This window comes from Mastigoproctus giganteus, chromosome 12 (assembly GCF_048544385.1).
Source record: "Mastigoproctus giganteus isolate SK-2022 chromosome 12, ASM4854438v1, whole genome shotgun sequence".
Classification (NCBI taxonomy): domain Eukaryota; kingdom Metazoa; phylum Arthropoda; class Arachnida; order Uropygi; family Thelyphonidae; genus Mastigoproctus; species Mastigoproctus giganteus.
The window spans coordinates 14,823,300-14,845,595 of NC_143586.1; the positions used below are offsets into that span (position 1 = coordinate 14,823,300).

The 22,296-nt window shown below is 38.2% G+C and overlaps 1 protein-coding gene across 3 annotated transcripts in view; it reads left to right on the forward strand.

Moving 5' to 3' along the window:
* The window catches only part of LOC150076723 (ADP-ribosylation factor-binding protein GGA1-like), a 303,671-nt gene that overhangs the window by 234,383 nt on the left and 46,992 nt on the right, over positions 1-22,296 (forward strand). For all 3 annotated transcript variants that reach the window (XM_090385588.1, XM_090385589.1, XM_090385590.1), the window contains one exon: positions 21,628-21,791. In XM_090385588.1, the coding sequence (XP_090241714.1) occupies positions 21,628-21,791 (164 nt within the window). The remainder of the gene's footprint in view (positions 1-21,627; positions 21,792-22,296) is intronic.

Genomic DNA, 22,296 nt, shown 5'->3' on the forward strand with positions numbered 1-22,296 from the left:
TGGCGATTTTCCCCTTGGTCGAATCCCAAGCAGGTCTGAGACACGCCCTTAGAAAGATGATACAACATTCCATTTCTCACCACCTCCAGGTCGAGGGGGAGGGTCCCCACCAGGACCTGGAGGGCGTGAGTACTCACAGTGCAGCAGGCACGAGAGATGGAGAGCAGGACCGTGCGTTGAGTGGAATCCAGGATTCGTCTGTTTACTGCAGTCGTAGCCTTGCCAAACCAAATTCCGGCTGCATACGTAATCACAGGGATGAAGATAGCCTTGTAATACAACGAGAGGGTTCGCTTGTTGACACCCCAGTCCCGACGGGATATCCTAGCAACCATGGCAGTATAGTTTCTCACTTTGGTTCTGATGTATTTGAGATGAGCTTGGAAGGAGAGTTTTCTATCTAGTACTATGCCAAGATATTTCAGTTGCTCTGACAACTTTATAGTCTTGTTTCCAATTTTAATCTGTGGTGGTCTTGTAATACAGAGAGTTCCTTTAAGAAGCAGAGAGTTTGTTTTTGATGGTGATATGGTCAAGCAGTGGGTTTTTGCCCAGTCCTGGAGGATTTGGAGTGCATGGTTTGCCAAGGTCTCAAGCTGGGCCCTGGAATTTGCAGTCACCATCAGGATGAGGTCATCAGCAAAGGCTTGTGAACGAACCTCCCCGAGGTCAAGGCATAGAAATTCGTCCATCACCATGTTCCATAAGGGCAGCCATGGTGTATCCGTCTTGTGAATTTCTGATAAGGTGCATTTACTGTGATCACCCTATTTGAGAGGTAGCTTTTCATGATATTGAACAAATTGTCCGGTACATTTGCTTGCCTGAGTCTGCGGAGGATGCTCGGCCACCAAAGGGTGTCGAACGCTCCCACGAAATCTATTGTAATCATCAGGAAATATTTCCTGTCTGCTTGGCGGGCCTCAGTGAGCAGTGCCTGTAGAGCATCAACCGCGGAACGCCCTGGTCTGAAACCATATTGGTTTGGAGATATTAGGTTTGCTTTCTCATAGTGGCTTTGGATCCGTACATGGAGGAGACGCTCTAGGAGCTTGCTGCATACGGACAATAGGGCTATGGGCCTGTATGAACTTGGTAGATGTGGTGGTTTTGTCAGATTTTTAAGGATCAGTTTCATATTTGCGACTTTCCAGTCATCAGGGAAGGTGCTAGTGTGTAGGCAGAGATTGAATAGGTGCAGCAATAGCTCCGGGGAAAGCTCCACAACCTTCTTCACAATCTCAGGCTCGAACAAGTCAGGCCCCGGACATTTTTTCCCTTTGATAAGAGCTGCTGCGGCTACGAGTTCTTCCTGTGTGAACTGCGGTTCAACTTGTCCAGTCCAATAGGTTTCATTTTCTCTGCAGATCTCATGCTGCTCAGTTGTTGTTGGATTAATGTTTGGATGAAAAACGTTGTTTAAGATGTTTGAGACTGAGTCCCTCCAGGTGGTGGTTAGGTTTCCCTGCGGGGTTTCTGTAGCGGTGTTCACTTTCCCCCTGGGGAGTTTGTTTGTGGTTTTGTACACCACCCCTCAGGGGTCAGAATTTCCCGTGTAAGAGACAAGTTGCTCCCAGGATTGCTGCTTTGATTTCTTTATTCTTTCCGTATACGCGTTTCTTGCTGTTCGATATACTTGTTTAAGTTCTTCGACCTCCACATCAGGCCAAGATCTTCTCGCCCTTTGGAACGCTTTTCGTTTGGCTTGTACCTCCTTTCTCATCCTTCGAAGCTCCTCATTCCACCAGGGCACCGCTCCCGGAGAAGGTTTTTTTCTTTTAATTTTGGCATTGCAAACTTGTGTTAATAGGGTGGTAATCTCTTTTTGAAGAAGGTTCGGATTTTGAGTTTGCCTGAGTTTCTGCTGCTGTTTTCACCACCATTTCCAGCAGGGCACCTCAGTGAGTTGCTGCGGGGTCAGGTTGTCACTGAGGTCAAAAATGATGATAGAGGGCCCCAACTTTTTTGGCGCCTCTGCCTTTAGACCCATTGTCATTATTTTTCCATTGGTCATAATTTTGTTAGCTTCTGTTTTTAGTTTCCGTTTCTATCACTATGCCTGTATTTCTAGTTTTTCTTATTGCTTTTATTTTCGTAGTTTTGAGATCATCTTTCAACTCTGTCATTATTTTGGTCTTGATTTGTTCACTTGTATGTGATTCTTTGGAATTAATGGGTCTGATAACCACCAGATTCTGCTGTTTTATCAGGGTTCTCTTTCTTATATGCTGGGGGTTTTGTTGACTGGTCTGTGGTGGATGCCCTTGGATGGAGGCACCCAGTTTAGAGGTTGGAAGGTTCTTAAGTACAGCACCGGCATAAGAGGGCACCGTAGATGATTCAGGTTCTGTAGTTAGGCCCAGTTCCTGCTCGGGTGAAGACTGCAGAAGCTTAGCGCAGATGTCTAAGGCCTTTTCCAGTATTGTAGACCTTGTCTTGATTTCTTCGTTCACAGCTTTTAGCTTCTCATTCTCGATTAGAAGAGCTGTTGTGATTGTTTCTAGGCTTGTCCAAAGCTCCTGGACATAGTTTCCAGTGGCTTTGGTGAATCTTATGGAGTCTTGGTTGAGGAGTGCCACCAAGTTCCTGTGCAAGACTGAGATGATCTGATGGAACGAGGTGGTGTCTCCCTCATTAAAGAGGCCAGCATTAAAGAGAACAGGTGGTGCAGGAATGGTAAGCATACTGGATGGTGGGATCCCAGATGAGACCACTTGGTCCAGAGCAGACAGTAGTTGTGTAGCCAAGAAATCTGCAGGGGCAGTTTGAAGTGGCAGAGCTGATGGAGTTTGGTGAACACCTGAGGAGTTTCACGTCTCAGAAGCAGCAGCTACAGGAGTGTTTGGAGCTGCAGTTGAGGTGGAGTTTGCCATCGATTCGAGGATGGAGGCAGCTATTGGTGTAGAGATTCTTTGGTCCAAGGTGGAAGCTGAGTAATTATGGTCTATGAATGGTGATATACAAATATTATTCATCTGTGCAGGAAGAGGAGAGCAAGAGGAGCGCAGAGGACAAGCTCTGGACCTTCCCTTGGACTTCTTTCTCTTGGAGGAGGATTTGCCAGATACTCTAAGAAGCAGTGAATTAGAAGTCTCCGATTCGTCTCTCTCAGACGTGCTAACCTCAACCTGTGAACTTTCAGCATTTTCAACCATCTTACTCTGCTGGGATGAAATATTTAAGTTCAGAGGGTAAATGGTTCTACTGAATTTTAGTCAAAAATCCAGAAATGGCTAGTGAAGAATTTAAATAATTAACTGAAAAGAAGAGTTTCCAACTCTTGTTGGTAGGGGGCGCTGAAAGAGATGGGGAAAAATTTGCATATTGTATTCTTGGGCGACAGAGGATTGCTGACGTCACCCGAGGATCAGTAGTCAGATGTATCAATGCGAAATAAAAGAGTCCCCTTCAAAAGCTATGTAAATAGTATGTTCCAAAATGAATAACCACATATTAATTAACTAAACAGACAATCAGTGTTAATTACTACTGACATCATAATTAATAAATAAATGTTCCTAATTAAAAGTTCTAACTTGAGTTCCTGGCTTTAGGAGAACCAATAGCCGATCGCCCTGGAGGTCTCGTGATTTGTTATTTCAAATAAAGTGGCCGAAGAAGAAAGGACGAAATTATTCGCGCCAAAACAATATGTTCCTCAAATCACAGCAATCAACACAATTTCACTAAAATCAGTATCAGCTGATATAAACTTAATTAGGGCATCCATAACTCTCTAAAAGATAAGTGGTCTAAAACTATGGCAAAGAATGATAGTTAAAAACAATGGCCGGACTTATAGGGCGTAGCCATTATGAACGAGCCGTGAATGAACAATAAGGGTGAAGATTTAAAGTCGTTCATAACTGGAGAACGCCTTACAAGTTAGGCATAAAATAAACATCAGTCGACTCACCGAACCAAATAGATCCACTTCGACTTGAATTTAATCCAAAATGATAAATTGGCACCACTTTAAAAAACACACTTTGAAGAGCACTAATTAACACAACCCGATGGGTACTACGTGACGTCAGCTGGCTCTCCGGTACTACACTGACAGTGGTAGAGAATGAAAAGGACCTGGGAGTAATTGTGCAGTCAGATATGAAGTTTTCTGAGCAGTGCAGACTGTCTGCAAGAGTAGCTCATGGTATCTTGTCAATGATATACAAGAATTTTTCTAGCAGGGATAAGGAGGTGATTATCCCCCTGTATAAGGCAATGGTCAGGCCACACCTTGAGTACTGCATACAGGTCTGGAGGCCTCATTTTAAGAAGGATGTGGAGCTGCTGGAACGAGTACAGAGAAGAGCAACAAGATTAGTAAATGGAACAAATGGTTGCTCTTACGAAGGAAGGCTCAAGTTTTGCAGATTACAGTGTCTGAAGACTAGGCACCTGCAAGGTGATCTGATTGAGGTGTATAAAACCTTGAATGGTTTGAGCATGCTCATTGCTGATGGGATTCTTTCTCTTGTTCAGAATAATCACCTGAGAGGGCATAAATTCCAATTGAGGAAAGACAGTTGTTGGATAGATGTGCGGAAGTTTGCCTTTAGCCAGCGGGTAATTGATTGGTGGAACAGACTTCCATCTTTTGTTGTGGAAGTTGATAGCCTAAATAAATTTAAGGCTGAGCTGGACAGGTATTTGGAACGAATGGAGGGGTGAAATGGGAGGGTTTTTTTTTGGCTGATGCTGCATAAGCTTGCTTTCTTGCATCGAATGGTAATGCTAACATAATTTTTTTTGTGTGAGTTTTGCAATTTTCTTAAACTCCTATTGTATTCAAATTAATAGCATAGCTTAATTTACGGTACTCACCTTTTTATATAATCTGCAATTGACACGTTGAGATAGGATAAAATGGTAGTTGAGTTTAAAAATTGGAATTAATATGGATACGTTTAAATTTTGGAAACTGAGTTTAAAATATGCTCAAGGAAATAGAAGTGCACGTCTTCATCCTTGGTTGTCATGAATTAAAAGTTGAAATAATAAAGCTAGGAAAGTTAAACTGAGGAGGCCAAGAGCCGTAACGAATTGGCTTTCGTTGTTAACGTCTTCACAACAGATTAAACTTTACCCTCGAATTAGAAGAAAACAGACAGATTAATTTCCTTAATCTCACCATGTATAAAACAGATACTAAACTCGGAACTAGAATTTACATAAAAAATACCCATACCGCAAAATATTTACATTTCGAGTCACACCATCCACTTAGTACAAAAAAAGCTGTCCTCTATAATCAAATTTATAATGCCATCAAATACAGTTCTACACAAGAAGACCTATCCAACGAACTCCAATACCTTACAGAAAAATTCATATCCAGAAAATATCCTCTTCAGTTAATCCAACAAATTATCATCACCATCCAAAATAATATCAACAAACCATCCAAACACATTACACGCAATAACACACGTTGTTCCTTACCACAGTGATCTTGCTAAACAGTTCCATCGATTATTTACCAGTACTGACATCACTCTCATATTTTCAACATATAATAAACTAGGATCAATGTTTAATCCATATAAAGACACATATAAATATCAAATCAGCGACATGAACAATATCGTTTATCTAATTAAATGTCAACAAAACTGTAATGTATGCTACATTTGTAGTACAACCTCTAAATATGGCTCCACAAAAAACAGCAAACACACACATATTACCACTACAATAGCTTTAGAACAGGACAATCAAATACAGAACTCGCATTACATGTACAAGCCCACAACCACACCCCCTTAGTTGATTCAGCCATCCCTATCATTAAATTAAAATCTAGTTTTAAAATTTTTCAGTACGAAGCCCTTATCATATAGTGGTTTCGTCATCATTCTAAATTTAATGTATTAAATGCCAAACTACCCTATAACCTCTCACTGGCTTGGAATCTCATGCACCTGAGATTACCACATGTATTAAAGAGCATCACGAGAACATAGAGTCTTTTAAATACACGCGTTCACTCCCTCCCACTATCGCTAACTGAAGATGTTAACAACCAAAGCCAATTCGTTACGGCTCTTGGCCTCCTCAGTTTAACTTTCCTAGCTTTATCATTTCAACTTTTAATTAATGACAACCAAGGATGAAGACGTGCACTTCTATTTCCTTGAGCATATTTTAAACTCCGTTTCCAAAATTTAAATGTATCCATATTAATTCCAATTTTTAAACTCAACTACCATTTTATCCTATCTCAACACGTCAATTGCAGATTATATAAAAAGGTGAGTACCGCAAATTAAGCTATGCTATTAATTTGAGTCAATTTAAATCGGTACTTTAAGAATTCTACAATTTACTTCTATTGTATATATTAATAACATTTAACATATTAAAAACATATTAATACCGAAAGGAAAGTCACCTTTCTTTACATTAATAATTACTAACCTTTCTTTTTCTGCTTAGTCATTAGGTCACCGCTCCTGCCTCCATGTGGCAGGGCTGGAAACCTGAGAGGAAAAGCTCTCACTTCCAGGGCAAAAAGGAGCAGACACCATGGATTTCAACAACAGTCACAAAATCCTCTAACAGTCACACAACTCAAGAACGTGAAGAGATCAGTACAAACATGGCAAAATGACAAAAAACCGATATATATATATTATTCTTTTGTCTTATCTTTGTGGTTTGTTATTCTTTTGTATTAATTTTGTTAATTACAGGTGTTTTTTACACATAGGTATTTTAGTAAATACATAACTGTTCTTTACGATAGCCTAATCTCGGTTATCTTAATTTACCATGGCCTATACATTTAGGATTTTTCAACTTGTTACGTATTGCTAAAGAAATTGTCATACAATTATTAATGAAAAACTATAGCAATAAGCAAATTATCAATACTACTTTATAATATTATATTAAACATTCTTATACATTTCAGTATTACATCACATGTACGTCAATCCCCTACTTAAGGCATAAAATAAATGTAAAAATAATGTAAATACACAACTAAGTTAAGTAAAGTAAATTCATTGAACCAACCACCAAAACACAATAATAGACCTTGGCCTTAATATCGGGGACTTCGGCCAACACACCATCTGCACATATGTGAAACATTAACGCGACAGGGCCATAAAAACAGCGCCATAGGGATGGCCATCCATAAAACCAGTTAAAAGTGGGAAATTTTTCCTTATTTCGACTCTACGACCTCCACAGAAACACATCAAGTAGGATGGGAAACTTTCCTTTTTCGACACTACGACCTCCACTTAAACACATCAAGTGAGTAAAGTTATTGCAATATTTTTAATAAAAAACTTACCCGTTGGGCTTTGTGTATTCTATCACAGTTGCTGGGTAGATGATGGGAAATTAATTTGGTTAATTATAAAATAAAGAATTTAACTAATAACAATTAGGAATAATATAAACAAGGGTTCAAAAATTAGAATTTAGTACTGAAAAAATAGCAAAGCTGTGATAGATACAAACAGAAACGGGTAAGTAAGAAATGCATTACATCGAATGGACTGTCAATCCTCTCAAAGCCCCCGATGAAGTAGGGGATTGACGTACATGTGATGTAATACTGAAATGTATAAGAATGTTTAATACAATATTATAAAGTAGTATTGATAATTTGCTTATTGCTATAGTTTTTCATTAATAATTGTATGACAATTTCTTTAGCAATACGTAACAAGTTGAAAAATCCTAAATGTATAGGCCATGGTAAATTAAGATAACCGAGATTAGGCTATCGTAAAGAACAGTTATGTATTTACTAAAATACCTATGTGTAAAAAACACCTGTAATTAACAAATTAATACAAAAGAATAACAAACCACAAAGATAAGACAAAAGAATAATAATATGTACTCTGTTTGTACCCATGCATTGCTAAAAACAGCTACTGGGACAACAGAAAAAGCTAGTAAGAAATTAAATTAAATAAAACTACTATAATTATAAATAAAATACGGCATGAACTATCATATTACAAAAGAATAATATATATATATATATATATTATATATATATATATATATATATATATATATATATATGAAATACCCACACATGAAGTATCTCATCATCCATTCCACGGGTGATTAGTCCACAGGAAAATTATCCCATTTTCCTGATACAAAAATGTCTGAAAAATATAGCAGGAACTCCAAAAGCTATAAAAAGGTTAAAAGCAGGTGGCTTACTGATTGAGACAACCAATATATAACAGTCATAGCAACTAATGAAAACGTCCACTTTTGGGCAGAATCGTGGTAACAGTTACACCCCATAATACTTTAAACACCAGGAGTAATCTCTGAATGGAATCTGTTCAATATAACAGAAGACAAAATACTACAAGAAATGAAAAACCAAGGGTGTCATTTATGTGAAAAGGAATAACAGTCCAAAAAGAAGGAATAATCACCCAGACCAGAAATATCATTTTAAACTTTTAATACTGCAAGTCCACCACAGCATGTGAAAGCAGAATACCTGCTTTTTCAAATCCTGTTCGACGTCTTAAATGTCAAAAATACAGACATTCACAAACAACATGCAGAGGAATAGCAATATGTTCCAAGTGTGGTTCCTGAGAACATGTCAATCAAGAACGCACAACTGAACACCCTAAATACCCAAACTGCAGTGGAAACCACAGTGCTTTCTCTCAAGAATGCGAAAGATGGAAACAGGAAAGGAAAATCCAAAAATACAAAGTAGAGCATAAAGTTACATACCAGAAAGCCAGTAAACTTTACAAACAGCCAACATAAGGAAACCTATCTATGCACAGATAACACAAGTAGTAAAAATAACCAGAAACAACAAACAACAGGATCACAAACTGACGTCACAATCGCACCAAATGATCGCTGCTGGACTGGGCACGCAAATGGCTCACGTCCGCAAACAGCAGAAACGAGAACAGGCTGCAAACACACCTATATCAGTTTCACCAGCAGTAAGTTCACTGCTGGTGAAAAAACAAAGAAGACTTCTCCATAACAATACACCATGCTGCTGAACAAATTGGATACAGCAGGAAAAACAACAACAACCCATTCTAGAAATATGTTGCCGAGGAAAAGATATGGATACTGGAAGGCCATTTTTCCCTGAAAAAGACAAATCACGGACAGAAAAATATAAAATGGTAACGAGAAAACTCATCTAGAACAAAACAGTATTACTTTTATTCAATGGAATTGTCGGGGTTTCCGTAACAATATTGACGATGTCCGGTATTTAATTTCTCAATATCACCCGATATGTCTCTGCTTACAAGAAACATATCTAAAACCTGACGATATGATCTTAATCAAGATCTTAATCAATTAAGATCATGGACGAGATCAAATAAATAATTCTTTATAGCCCATGGAGGAATAGCAGTCCTTGTCAATTCTCACATACAGTTCAAACAGTCCATCTACAAACTGCCCTTGAGGCAGTAGCAGTACACATAGCAGCAAGTAGTTTAATAACAATGTTATCAATATATTTACTCACGAACCAAGAAATAATTATGAAGACTTGGAAGAACTGATAGATCAGCTATCCTCTCCTTACCGTGTAGAGTGTGTTTAGTGTCAAACGGCACCAGGGGTTTCCCCCATCTCCGCGGGCTATACGTTGTGGGTGTGAAACAGAACACTGTCAATGCCAGAGGTTTAAAAGTGAATGGATTTTGTACATGTGTAGTGTTGTGTACCGTTGTTCCTCTGGTCATTTAGCCGCTGGGCCCCTAATGGGACCCAACGTTGTCCACACTCTGCGTCGTGGAGGCAGACCAGGTACTAAATAACTATATTATAGTTATTTACTCTGGCAGGTCCTGCCACCTAATTTCCTGAGATTTCAGTGGCAAGGACCTTAAAAAAAAAAAAAAATAAATAAATAAATAAATAAATAAAATAATAAATAAAAATAAAATAAATATTTTAAAAAAATAATAATAAATAAATAATAAAAATAATAATAATAATAAAAAAAAACGTTATAGTTATGGGTCAGCCAAAAAGAAGTACTATTTATGCAAATAAATGTTAAGTTTTTGGGTGTAGGGCTCAAGCAATTTAACAATGGTTCAGACACTAGTAATTATAATTAAAAGAGAGAGAGAGGGGTGGGGAGACTGAAGGCTGGGGGGAAAAGACAGAAATAAGGGGTCCATAGAGAGATGACCCCCAAATCAGTGGAGCAGGCCCATGCCCCACCAGAGGGAAGAGAGGGGGCGGCGAGGGGAGGAGGAGACCAGAAGTCACCTCCCGCCCGGGGAGTGGAGGCAAAGGGCCACGCAAGGGAGCATGGCTTAAAAAAAAAAAAAAAAAAAAATTCTATAGAGTTCCAAAGGAAGGTCTTGTATCTGGATGAGAGCCAGTTTCGTCGAGTCCAAGGATGGTTAGTTTAGTTGTGGTGCCTGTTCTTGATCCCTGTAGATAGCAATAAGTGTCCTCCTTCGGGTGAACAGTCCCTGGGCGAATTTTGTCAACTCCTTATACTCCTCTTGCGAGTCCAACAGGTTTGATTCCCTGTCGCGAGGGAAGTAAGTCAGCTTTGTCATCAGGAGGCAGCGGAGATCCTCATAATTTTCACAGTTGTACATTATGTGAGACCATGTCTCCACTTCCCCACAGACACAGCAAGGATCGTTTACTAATTTAAAACTGTTTAGTTTGGCATTCAGGGCCCCATGACATGTTAAAAGATACATAGTGTACAGTCCAGGGTGAAACCATGATGGTGCTTTTGGGTATAATCTTCCGACATCAGGCAGAAATTTCCTCGTTATTTCCCCTTTTGTGGATTCTGACCCCCTATCCTGCCAGACCTGCTGCAGGTGGGTGGCGAGTTTTGTTTTCTCTCTTTTCAGGTTTCCTTAGGGTCAATGGAGTGGCCAGGAAGGTGCAGGGAAGCCCTTTTGCGAGATGCTGCACCATGGCACAACGCACCACCTCGAGGTCAGGGGAGTGCTCCGCCAGAACCTGCAGAGCATGTGTACTCACAGTGCAGCAGGCCCGTGTAATAGAGAGGAGTATTGTCCGTTGGATGGAATCGAGTGTCCTTCTGTTAACTGCAGTAGTTGCTTTCTGGAACCAGATGGGTGACGCGTAAGTTATGGCTGGTATAAATGTCGTTTTGTAATACAGTCCCAAGGTGTGCCTCTTGAGTCCCAATCCCTTTTAGCTATTCTTGAGACGAGGGCAGAATATCTCCTGATTTTCTCTCGGATATGTTTCAGTGTGGTTGAAAGATTGGTTCTTGTCCAGTATGATTCCTAGATATTTCATCTCACTGAGTAGTTTGATAGTTGTATTTTCTACTTTAATTTGCGGTGGTCTACAGAGATTTAATGTTTCCTTTCAGTAGCATTGAGTAGGTTTTCCCCGGTGAGATCTTAAGAAAATGGACCTTCATCAGTCTTGTAGAATTTGAATTGCTCAATTTGCCTGGGTTTCCAATGAAGTCTATTGTCTGCGGCAACAGTCAGTATCAGGTCATCTGCAAATGCCTGTGAGTGGACTTCCCCCAAGTCGAAGGACAGAAACTCATCCAATACCATACTCCAGAGGAGTGGTCCCAGTACTGATCCCTAGGGGCAGCCCCTGTAAACAGGCCCTGGTCAGTTTCTTGTATGGAGTCACTACTTGTATTTTTCTCTTGGATAAATTGACTTCATCCTTACTGTATAATGGGGGATCTAAATGGACATCACCTCTTATGGGGAAATACTGATCATAATAAAAGGGAATGTGAAATAGAAAAAGTAATAGATGCCAAAAATCTAACCCTCCTGAATAGTGGAAAACACATGTCCACCTTCCAACAGGAACCAGCTCAGTGATTGACCTTACTTTATGCTCCCCAACATTATATCTCATTTTAGAGTGGACAGGTCATGAAGATACATAACACAGTGACCACTATCCCATCCCTCTAACAATAAACAAACTATGCCAATCTAGATAAAATCCCAAATGGAAGCTTGACAAAGCAGGCTGGGAAAAATACAAAAATCGAGCAGTAATCAAACAGAAAGTTAGACAACTGACCAGGCAGTACAATATGTAACCAGTCAAATTAACCAAGCAACAGAACAATCAATACCAAAAAGTGCACCAAACTTACTCTATTCCCAAAGCCTTGGTGAATGAGAAATGTACTCAAGTGAAATGAGACAAGAACAGGGCATGGAATATTTTTTGCAAAAATCCTACCACAGACAATCTAATATATTTTTAAAAAAGGAGAGCAAGAGCATGATATGTCAGACAAGCATGCAAGAAAGCATCCTGGATATGTTTTGCCTCAACCATGAATAGAACTACAAATGCTAAAACAGTTTGGGATAAAATAAGGAAAATGAGTAATAGACCAAAATTTAATACATCCAATTATCAATTGTCAAGGTCAATATATAGCTGATGCAAAAGTTATAGCAAATGCTTTAGGGGAAACTTTTGCCAAAATATCTGCCACCTTTCAGAAAAGATATCAGAAAAGCATATGATACAGCCTGGCACTATGGTATTCTCCTGGACATATGTAACTTAAAGCTAAGAGAACATCTCCCTAATCCCTATCCACCGAAGTTCCAGAAATATAAAAACCATCAAGAAAAATACAATTTAAATGTCTCCACAAAATATGTAGAACAATGTAACCATCCACTAATGTGGCATCATGCGATTGTCCTCTCATTCCCAATAGTACTCGCCAGCTAGCTGCCTAGGAAAATTAATGGAAAAGATCATAAATACAAGACTTATGTGGTACCTAGAAAACCATAACATTTTGTGCCCAGCACAATATGGTTTCAGCAAACATAGATCAACCTTGGACTTCCTAATTAAAATAGAAAGCAACATACAGAATGCTTTCATTAGAAAAGAGCATTTAGTCATGATATGTTTCGATATCAGAAAAGCATATGATACAGCCTGGCACTATGGTATTCTCCTGGACATATGTAACTTAAAGCTAAGAGAACATCTCCCTATTTTCATCCAGACTTTTTACAGCACCAAACCTTCCAAGTATGAATGCAAAAACTACACTCTCAAAAGTTTTCCTCCAAGAAGTAGTACCACAGGGATCAGTCCTCAGTGTTACCCTGTTTGTAATAAAAATAAACTCAATAACCCAACATATACCATAAATACAGTTCTTTATGTAGATGATTTTAGTATCTCTTTCCAAGCCCAAAACATGAGAACAATAGAACACCAATTACAAAGGTGCAATAAACAAGTTGAGCAATTGGGCTCAGGAAAACGGTTTCACAATATCCACACAAAAAACAATAGGCATGTACTTCTGTAGGAAAAGAAACGTTCATTTAGATCCTGAATTAAAACTTAACGGACAGTTAATCCCAATCAAGCCAACCATATAATTTCTTGGACTTATTCTAGATAAAAAACTGACCTTTTTAGAACACTTTTCAGTGTCACACTGTTTGTAATAAAAATAAACTCAATAACCCAACATATACCATGTACCATAAGTACAGCTCTTTATGTAGATGATTTCAGTATCTTTTTTCAAGCCCAAAACATGAGAACAATAGAATGCAATTACAAGATGCAATAAACAAGGTCAGCAATTGGGCTCAGGACAAAATGTATGTATTCATACATTTTCCAAAAGAGGTTAACTGATTGCAGTGGTCTGATCATAGAAAGCTTAGCAGGAATGGCAGATGAATTGAGCAGGTAGTCAACAATATTTGATGTGGAAAGCAAGGTCAAATCTCTGGGTAATGCCATAGTCATATTGCTGTGAAATAATTGATATTGATCCAGAGAAGCATTGGTTAGAAATGCTTACTGAGCTTAAAAGAGTAGTAGTAGTAGTAGTAGTAGTAGTAGTAGTGGCACATGATGCAAGAAAGCAAGTGTAGGAGCTTATGCAGCATCAGCCAAAAAAAAAAAAAAAAAAAAAAAAATCATCACGCCATTCCCTCCAAATGCCTGTCCAGTTCCTCCTTAAATTTATTTAACCTATCAACTTCCACAACGACAGATGGAAGTTTGTTCCAGCAATTAACCACCCGCTGGCTAAAGGCAAATTTCCGCACATCTATTCTACATCTGTCCTTTCTTAATTTGAACTTATGTCCCCGTAGGTTCGTAATCTGAACAAGTGGAAGGATCCCATCAGAATTCAGCGTGCTCAACCCATTCAAGGCCTTATAGACCTCAATCAGATCACCGCGCAGGTGCCTAGTCTCCAGCCACTGCAATTTGCAGAACTTAAGCCTCTCTTGGTAAGAGAATCCCTTCATTCCCCTCACCAATCGTGTTGCTCTTCTCTGTACACGCTCAAGCAAATCTACATCCTTCCTAAAATGAGGCCTCCAGACCTGTACGCAGTACTCAAGGCGTGGCCTGACCATTGCCTTATACAGAGGGACAATCACCTCCTTTTCCCTGCTAGCAAAATTCCTATATATCATTGACAAAACCCCATGACCTGCCCTAGCAGCCTGTCTGCATTGCTCAGAAAACTTCATATCTGACTGCACAATTACTCCCAGGTCTTTTTCATTTTCTACCACCTTAAGTGTAGTACCACACAGTTGGTACGTTTCTCTGGGGTTACTTCTACCCATATGCAGTACTTTGCATTTGTCAAGGTTGAACTTCAGTTGCCACTTCTTAGCCCATCTGCCCAAATTATCTAGATCCTGTTGCAGTAGCACACTGCCATTACTGTCATTAACAACCCTGCCAACCTTTGTGTCATCTGCAAACTTCGACATTAAGCCTGATATACCTTCATCAATATCATTGATAAATACACAAAACAACAGTGGACCCAACACCGAACCCTGTGGGACTCCACTAATAACATTAGTCCATGAAGAGCAGCACCCATTGATTACCACCCTCTGTCTTCTCCCACTTAACCATCCTTTTATCCATTGTAGCAACTTACCCTTAATACCATTCTGCTCCAATTTGTACAGTAGTCTTCCATGCGCAACAGTGTCAAAAGCTTTCCTGAAATCCAAGTATATGATATCAAAATTATTTTTCGCATCCAGTTCCTTTGTGACCACATCATAATAACCAATCAAATTTGTCAGACAAGACTTTCCCTTAACAAACCCATGCTGTGTTTGAATTATTGCTGCAGTCTTGTCTAGATGATCCTGCAATGCATCTTTAACCAGTGACTCCATTATTTTACCCGGAACAGAAGTTAAACTAACTTCTGTTCCGAGTGCAAGGCTTCAGGGGCAGATGGTATATTTACAGTTATAACTAATGTGTGCATGTGATCAAACTTCTGTGAATGCTAATGAGAACATTCCCAGCAGTTTGATCACTATGTTGGAGGTTGCCAAACTTTTATACCTTCCCCCTAATTTCATGAATTTCATGCAGCTATGGTTGCACATGCTTTTATAAATTTATATATATAGACTGTAGACCCAATATAGTGCAGGTGATGGGGTCTAAAATTTTGGACTGCGTTATAAGTGAGTCCACATTTTATTAAATTTACATATTTGGACGTAAAGTTACTGATGTTGCTGTTAGAAACTACCAACCTAACGGATATAACTACAAATAATGATAATTACACATGAATGAACGAGAATAGGTAAAAAAAAGATGTAGTAACCATATACTTATTATTATTATATATTTTTTTTTTTTTTGGGCGCTAGAAATAAGATTTCACTCAATTTTTTTGTGATTTTATTACTAAGAACAAAATTTCACATACAACCAAGCCCATGCATTAAAATTCAAAAATACCTGCACCTTATTATCAATTTAAAAATATATATACCGTATTTCCCCATGTATAAGACGCACCTTTTTTCGAAAAATTTGGGGTCTAAAAACTGGTGTGTCTTATACCAGTGGTTGTAGATTTTAGATTTTTTTACTTGCATTTCCCGCTTTTTCGCACTTGTTGTCGTTGCGCTCATTGTTTCACACTTGTTACCAGTATATTAGGTTACGTTTTGCCATGTTCTGCCCAGAAATGGCTCAGAAAAGATTTTCGTACAGTGCTGAATTCAAGTAATGAGGAGTTGTATGAATTTTATGATGAATAAAACTTGAGTTCAATAACTTTATGTAATACATTTTTTTTTTTTCAAATTTCGGGCCCCAAAATTAAGGTGCATCTTATACATGGGGAAATACTGTATATATCAATAAAGAACCTAAAGATTAAGATCATGGAAATAACAAGATATGCATTCTGACATTGAAATAACTGCCTTGATATGAGTACTTGACGGAATATACACTGTACCTGATTACATTGTCATTTTTTTTTAATAAATGAACCTAGAGTTAACTGTTTCATTGTCTCCCATTTCTTCTTTTTTTTTTTTTTAAATTTCAATACTTGATTAAAATGAAGAATATGAATTCTGTCTACATTCTCTGATTCTAGCCACTGAAGTGCAGTTTCCACGGCTGCTAAAGCCTCTGTTACTTTAAGGCAGAGGAAATGGAGTGTGTCAGCTTCCTCTTTGTCATTGCTGTCACAAGATGTGGCTCCAGTTTTGGCCTGGAGACTTAGAGCATTTGCTGTAATTGTCTGGTCACTTAAGTATTCATAAGTAGGATAATCATCATCAATATGGATCCAGTCATAAATATCGTGACTGCCACACTGCATAACCAGTTCCCAATAAACTGCATTTGCCTATTCATCATCCCCTTTAGCAAATCCCTCAAACTCTTCCCCCAAGTCAGATTCTTCTTCCTCGTGTTTTTCTTGTTCCTCTGAGTCAGGTGCAATTGCAAATGCTTCATGCAAACCTCACTCCCAATACTTCTCAATTGTATATGGCCATATGGTTCCCCATGCCTTCTCTGCCAAGTCAAAAACACTAGCCAGTGTGAGCTTCTTCGGGCAATCTGTTATGAATACTTCCTCATCAATTATTTGTTCGATTAAATTTTTCCTATAGAGCATCTTGAAAGGCGATATAATTCCTTGATACAAAAGTTGGATCTTTGAGATTGTATTCTTTGGCAAATAGCTGACCTTTATTTTACCATCATGGCTTATGAAGTTTTCTGTAGAAGGGTGGGCAAGACAGTTATTCTGCAGCAAAAGTGCTTTAGGTTCCATATTTTTCTTTCTTAAATGAGTATGCACAGACAGATGGTACAAAAGTTTACAAGACCATTCTTCGAAAATCCCTGCTGCCATCCAGGCATTCTTACTGTGGTGATACAAAAACGTCCAATGCCTGCATGTTTTTGTGGTAGAAATATTTTGGCACACCCTCAATTTTCCTACACACAGTGATTTGGCTTTGTGTATGTTAGTTTTATTGACACAAAATAGCAATTCCACTCTGTCCTTCATCACTTTAAAGCTCTGTGCCTTTTGTTCATCGGATTTACAAGCTAGTGTCTTATCGGGATGCATGTCGTATTTTTTCACAATTATAAATTTGTAACATAGCCGCCTTCTTGTATGATAACTTTTAATTGTGATAGATAATCATCAGCAGCCTTGGTGTGTACAGACTGAATTTCACCTGAAATTGGAACCTTGCAAATTCCATGCCTCTTTTTCCACCAGCTGAGCCAGCCATTGCTCGCCTTTGAATTTTCTTGTATAGTTGTACTCCATGCTGATTGCCTAAGTCTTTCTTCAGTTTTTCAGCTTGGCTCCTGATAATTTCACCAGAGATAGGCATCCCTTCTGCACGTTCATGTATGAACCATGCAAACACAGCCTTATCCAGTAGGCTGTCACTTGTTGTCTTTATTAGTATTATTAGTATTAGCAATGGCCACATGGTGCAAGGAATATGGCTTATGCTGCACCAGCCAAAAAAATAATAATAAAAATATAAATAACTAACAATAATAATAAAATAACAAAAAAATAAATAAAATAAGATGATAAGAATAAAATAATAATAAATAAGAGAAAAGGAAATGGACAACCTAAGCATTTCCCTCCTCCAGACAACCTTTGAATTTCTCCAAACTGTTACTTTTTTCCCTCTCTTTCCCTTTTTTTCAAGTGTTGAAACACTTGAAAAAGAGGGGGAGTGGAATTTTGATCTTACCTTTGACTACGTTATATCGAGCCATGTTATATAAGGTCTGCAGTGTACTTCAGTATATTTAATTTTGGAGATTGAAATAAAATTGATGAAATGATTTGAAAAGGTTATGCATTTGAGGAACAGCATCTACCACCCATGTAGGCAACTTATTCCAGTAATTTATAACTTGCTGGCTAAAATAAAACTTCCTGCAATCCAGTCTAAGCATTCCCCCCCCCCCCATACTTGAAATTATGACCCTTGTCTTATGTCACTTTTGCTGAAGACCTTCACTAGCATCATAGATATTGCTTGCCGTAGGGCAGCTTCATCTTTTTTCCATCTCCTGAAAGTGGATTCCCCCATATCTATGTGTTGAGACGCCTCATCTTCTGTCTTTTCCCATTTTAGTAAGTACAGTGCAGCTAGCTTTCCTTGAACTGACCATGCTTTTCTTTTTTTTCTTTTGAGACCTTTCCACAGATATTAATTTTTCTATTGAAAAGGAAAGAAAAGAAAGCAAATTTGAAAACACACACTAACATTATGTGAAGTAAATGTATGCCCAATTTCCAAACAGCACATGTAAACTTTACCACTATTGCTTCTTTCCAGGACAGCTTTGAGTTTATTTGCATTACTGAACTTACCTTCTAAAGCTGTAGAAGCTTTAGAAGGTAATCAATCAATAAAGTAAAGCTTTAGTAGTAGTAGTAGTAGTGGCACTTGATGCAAGAAAGCAAGTGTAGGAGCTTATGCAACATCAGCCAAAAAAAAAAAAAAAAAAAAAATCACACCTTTATTAATTGACACCCTTTAGAAGGTGTCAATTAATAAAGTAAAATAAAATAAAGAGAATTATTATTTGACAGTCTTTATAAATTAGTCACAGGTGCCTCCAACCAGAGCTGTATTTGTCTAAGGCAAACGAAGCATTAAGACAACTGAAACAACAGAAATTAAACGTGGTATTATAGGTTCATTCATAGGGCATCATGTTTATGGATAACAATTCTGCTAATCGCTCCATGCGGCTTGTAAAAAATCAGCAACTATAAATGTTCACTGAACTGGTAAATGTGCTGGAACAAATTGTGAGTTGATCAAATATTGAAATGTTGAAACACTTGAAAAAGAGGGGGGTTGGAATTTGGATCTTACCTTTGACTATGTTATATCGAGCCATGTTATATAAGGTCTGCAGTGCACTTCAATATATTTAATCTTGGAGATTGAAATAAAATTGATGAAATTATTTGAAAAAATGATGAAAAAATAAAATAAAACAGCACATTTTCCCTCAAAAAATCAAGTGCACCACCACCCAGGTGTACTTGGGATGATATCCCTTGGACTGGAGGTCTAACTTCCCAATTCACAAAGGAAGTGCTGCATTTGGGTAACTATTAGTCAGCAGGTGGTACGGAAGATCATGTAATCTAGTTAATCTATTAAGGATGGAATTCAGGATCACTTCAACAAAAATAATATTCTGTAGCACAGGATTGGGAAGGGGATGTCAGACATGATCTCTCCTTCATAGTCATTTTTTGGCTAGACTGGCTAGACTACATTTGGAATATTGTATTGAGGTCTGGTAAATTAGTATGAAGTCATAAAACAGTGAGATGCAAGAAACAATTTTGACAATATATATATCCTTCAGTAAAGCTTTTGCTATTTACATATCGACGTTTTTTTATGTGGTTCCATACAAAAGGCTGATATATAAATTGGGATTACACTTAATATCCTTCTCCAGATCTTGGAATGGATAGAAGATAAAAGGTTGATCATAAATGATCAACCTTCATGTGGACAAGTATGTTCCCAGAGACATCAATGTTGATCTCATCCTGTTTCTAATTTTCATCAGTGGTATTGATGAGAGAATTCAAGAGAAGTTGTCAGTGTCTTCTGACAATATGAAGGTGGGAAGGGTCATTAACAATTCAAGTCAGGCAATGTTGCATCAAAAAGACCTGGATCAGTTGCAAATTTGGTCCAAAACAATGGAAACCAAAGTTTTGTGCTTCTAAATGTAAGGTTATGCATTTGAGGAACAGAAATCCTGGAGTCGTATAGAGGGGAAGAGGAGCTAACAGTTATTGGGTTTAAAAAAAGACCTTGGGGTTAGTTACAATTCAGACATGAAATTTTCAGGGCAGTGTAAACAAATGGCTAGGAAGGCACATGGCATCCTGTATGTGATTTACAGGACCTTTGCTAGCTAGGAGAATGGCATCATTCCTCTATATAAGACAATGGTTAGTTTCTAGAGCATCTAAAAAAAAAAAATTAAAAAAAAAAAAAAAATGTACAATTTCTGCGGAGGATTTGAAGGAGGGTGACAAGGGCAAATTGATGCACATATGAAGGACAGTTTAGAAGGTGTGAATGGTAAAGTTTGACAGAAATTCTCTGGGAAATTCTAATTATATTAAGGTGTGTAAAGTGCTGAAGGAGCTGAGTGGTTTGTTTGTTTGTTATTTGGTTTTTAGGAGCATTAACAACTAAGGCTATATTGCTCCGGGGATATGCGGTGGTCATTCCCTGACCTTTCCGTATTTGGTGGCCACGGGCTCGACCCCCCCCCCGGTGCCTCTGTAGCTAGGTGGGCAGGAGCAGCAGTGCGTAGCACACGCTTCTTGATTAGACCGGGGTTCAAGCCCGTGACCACCAAATACGGAGGATGCGGAAAGGTCAGGGAATGACCACCGCATATCCCCGGAGCAACATGGCCTTAGTTGCTAATGCTCCTAAAAACCAAATAACAACAGTTTGAACCCCAGTCTAATCAAGAAGCGTGTGCTATGCTCTGCTGCTCCTGCCCACCTGGCTATGGAGGTGCCGAGCTGAGTGGAATGAATGAGGAAGATTTGCTCTCTCTGTCTTTCTTGCACATTAGATAAAAAAAATTAAAGGGATTGAGTAAAATGACTGAGGAAGGTCTGGTCTCTCTCTCTCACACACACACACACACACACACACACACACACACACACACACACACACACACACACACACACACACACACACACACACACACACAGGTGATGGATCTCACCTTTGATTGGGATGATCATACTCGAGATGACAGAGAGAGTTTCAAACTAGATGTTACCTTGTGGGAATGGGATTAGTATGTGTTTTTTTTTTTTTTACTGCTGAAGAAAAAATTTGCTTCCTTGCATCATTTGGCTGTACTAATACTAACTAGGGTTAACAAATGTAATCTTTGCCTCAAAATAAATTTGAAAATTTCAGAGTTCTGCTGTTATTGTCTACAATTGATTTGAAATGCAGATAAGAAATAGCAGCACATACTGGAAAATTTTCAAAACAGTTCATGCAGTTATGGACACACTGTTTAACACAAGCTTCAAGTAGTGTTTATATGATTGCTCCTATTTTGGATATTGGTTATTAACATACATTAAAGGCTTATGCAGCTTGAGTATACATACAGTAACATTAGTGGGTCATTATACTAATTATTAAATTATTACCATACACCATTTAATTCAGAATGTTTTACACAAAATGAAATTTCATTTGAACTGTAAGAAATTTTGGTACTTTTCAGGAGCACTTTCACCCTTAACACTTTACGAGAAGAATGGTTTAGGTGTGATCATACATTTTGGAAGGGATTCCCCTCGACCAGATGTCACAGTTATGGTTGTGTCTACAATGAGTAAAAATACTAGTCCAGTAAAAAATGTTAACTTTCAAGCTGCAGTGCCAAAAGTAAGTAGTGAATTTCTTTGTTTATTTATTTATTTATTTATTTTTTTTTTTTGTTTCATGATTCAATTGGAGAGAAAGAGAGAGAGAGAGAAATGGCATCCACAGTGATGTATGAAGAAGACCTATACAATCAGTAGCGTTAAAATCTAGAACATTAGAAAATTAGAATGCAGCTTTAAACCAAATTAGTATATAACTAAATAAAAGCATTAAATGATAGAAAAAGATACTTTGCTTCATTCAGGTATAAAGAAGAAATTTAATTGGGATTATGGACAACTGCTTTTAATTTAGATTATCTTAAAGCCATACATTCCTAGCTTCACTTCAAGCCCTCCCTTAGTGATATCTAATATACAATATTTACCCAAAATTGACTTACCTAGCTTAGGTGCTGTTTATTGGCTGCTCTATTGTGCATATCCTATGTGGAGATCTGCTAACAAAGAAGTGTGATATCTTTCCTCAGTCCTACACATGAGCTCTTTATCCATTTTCTGATTTT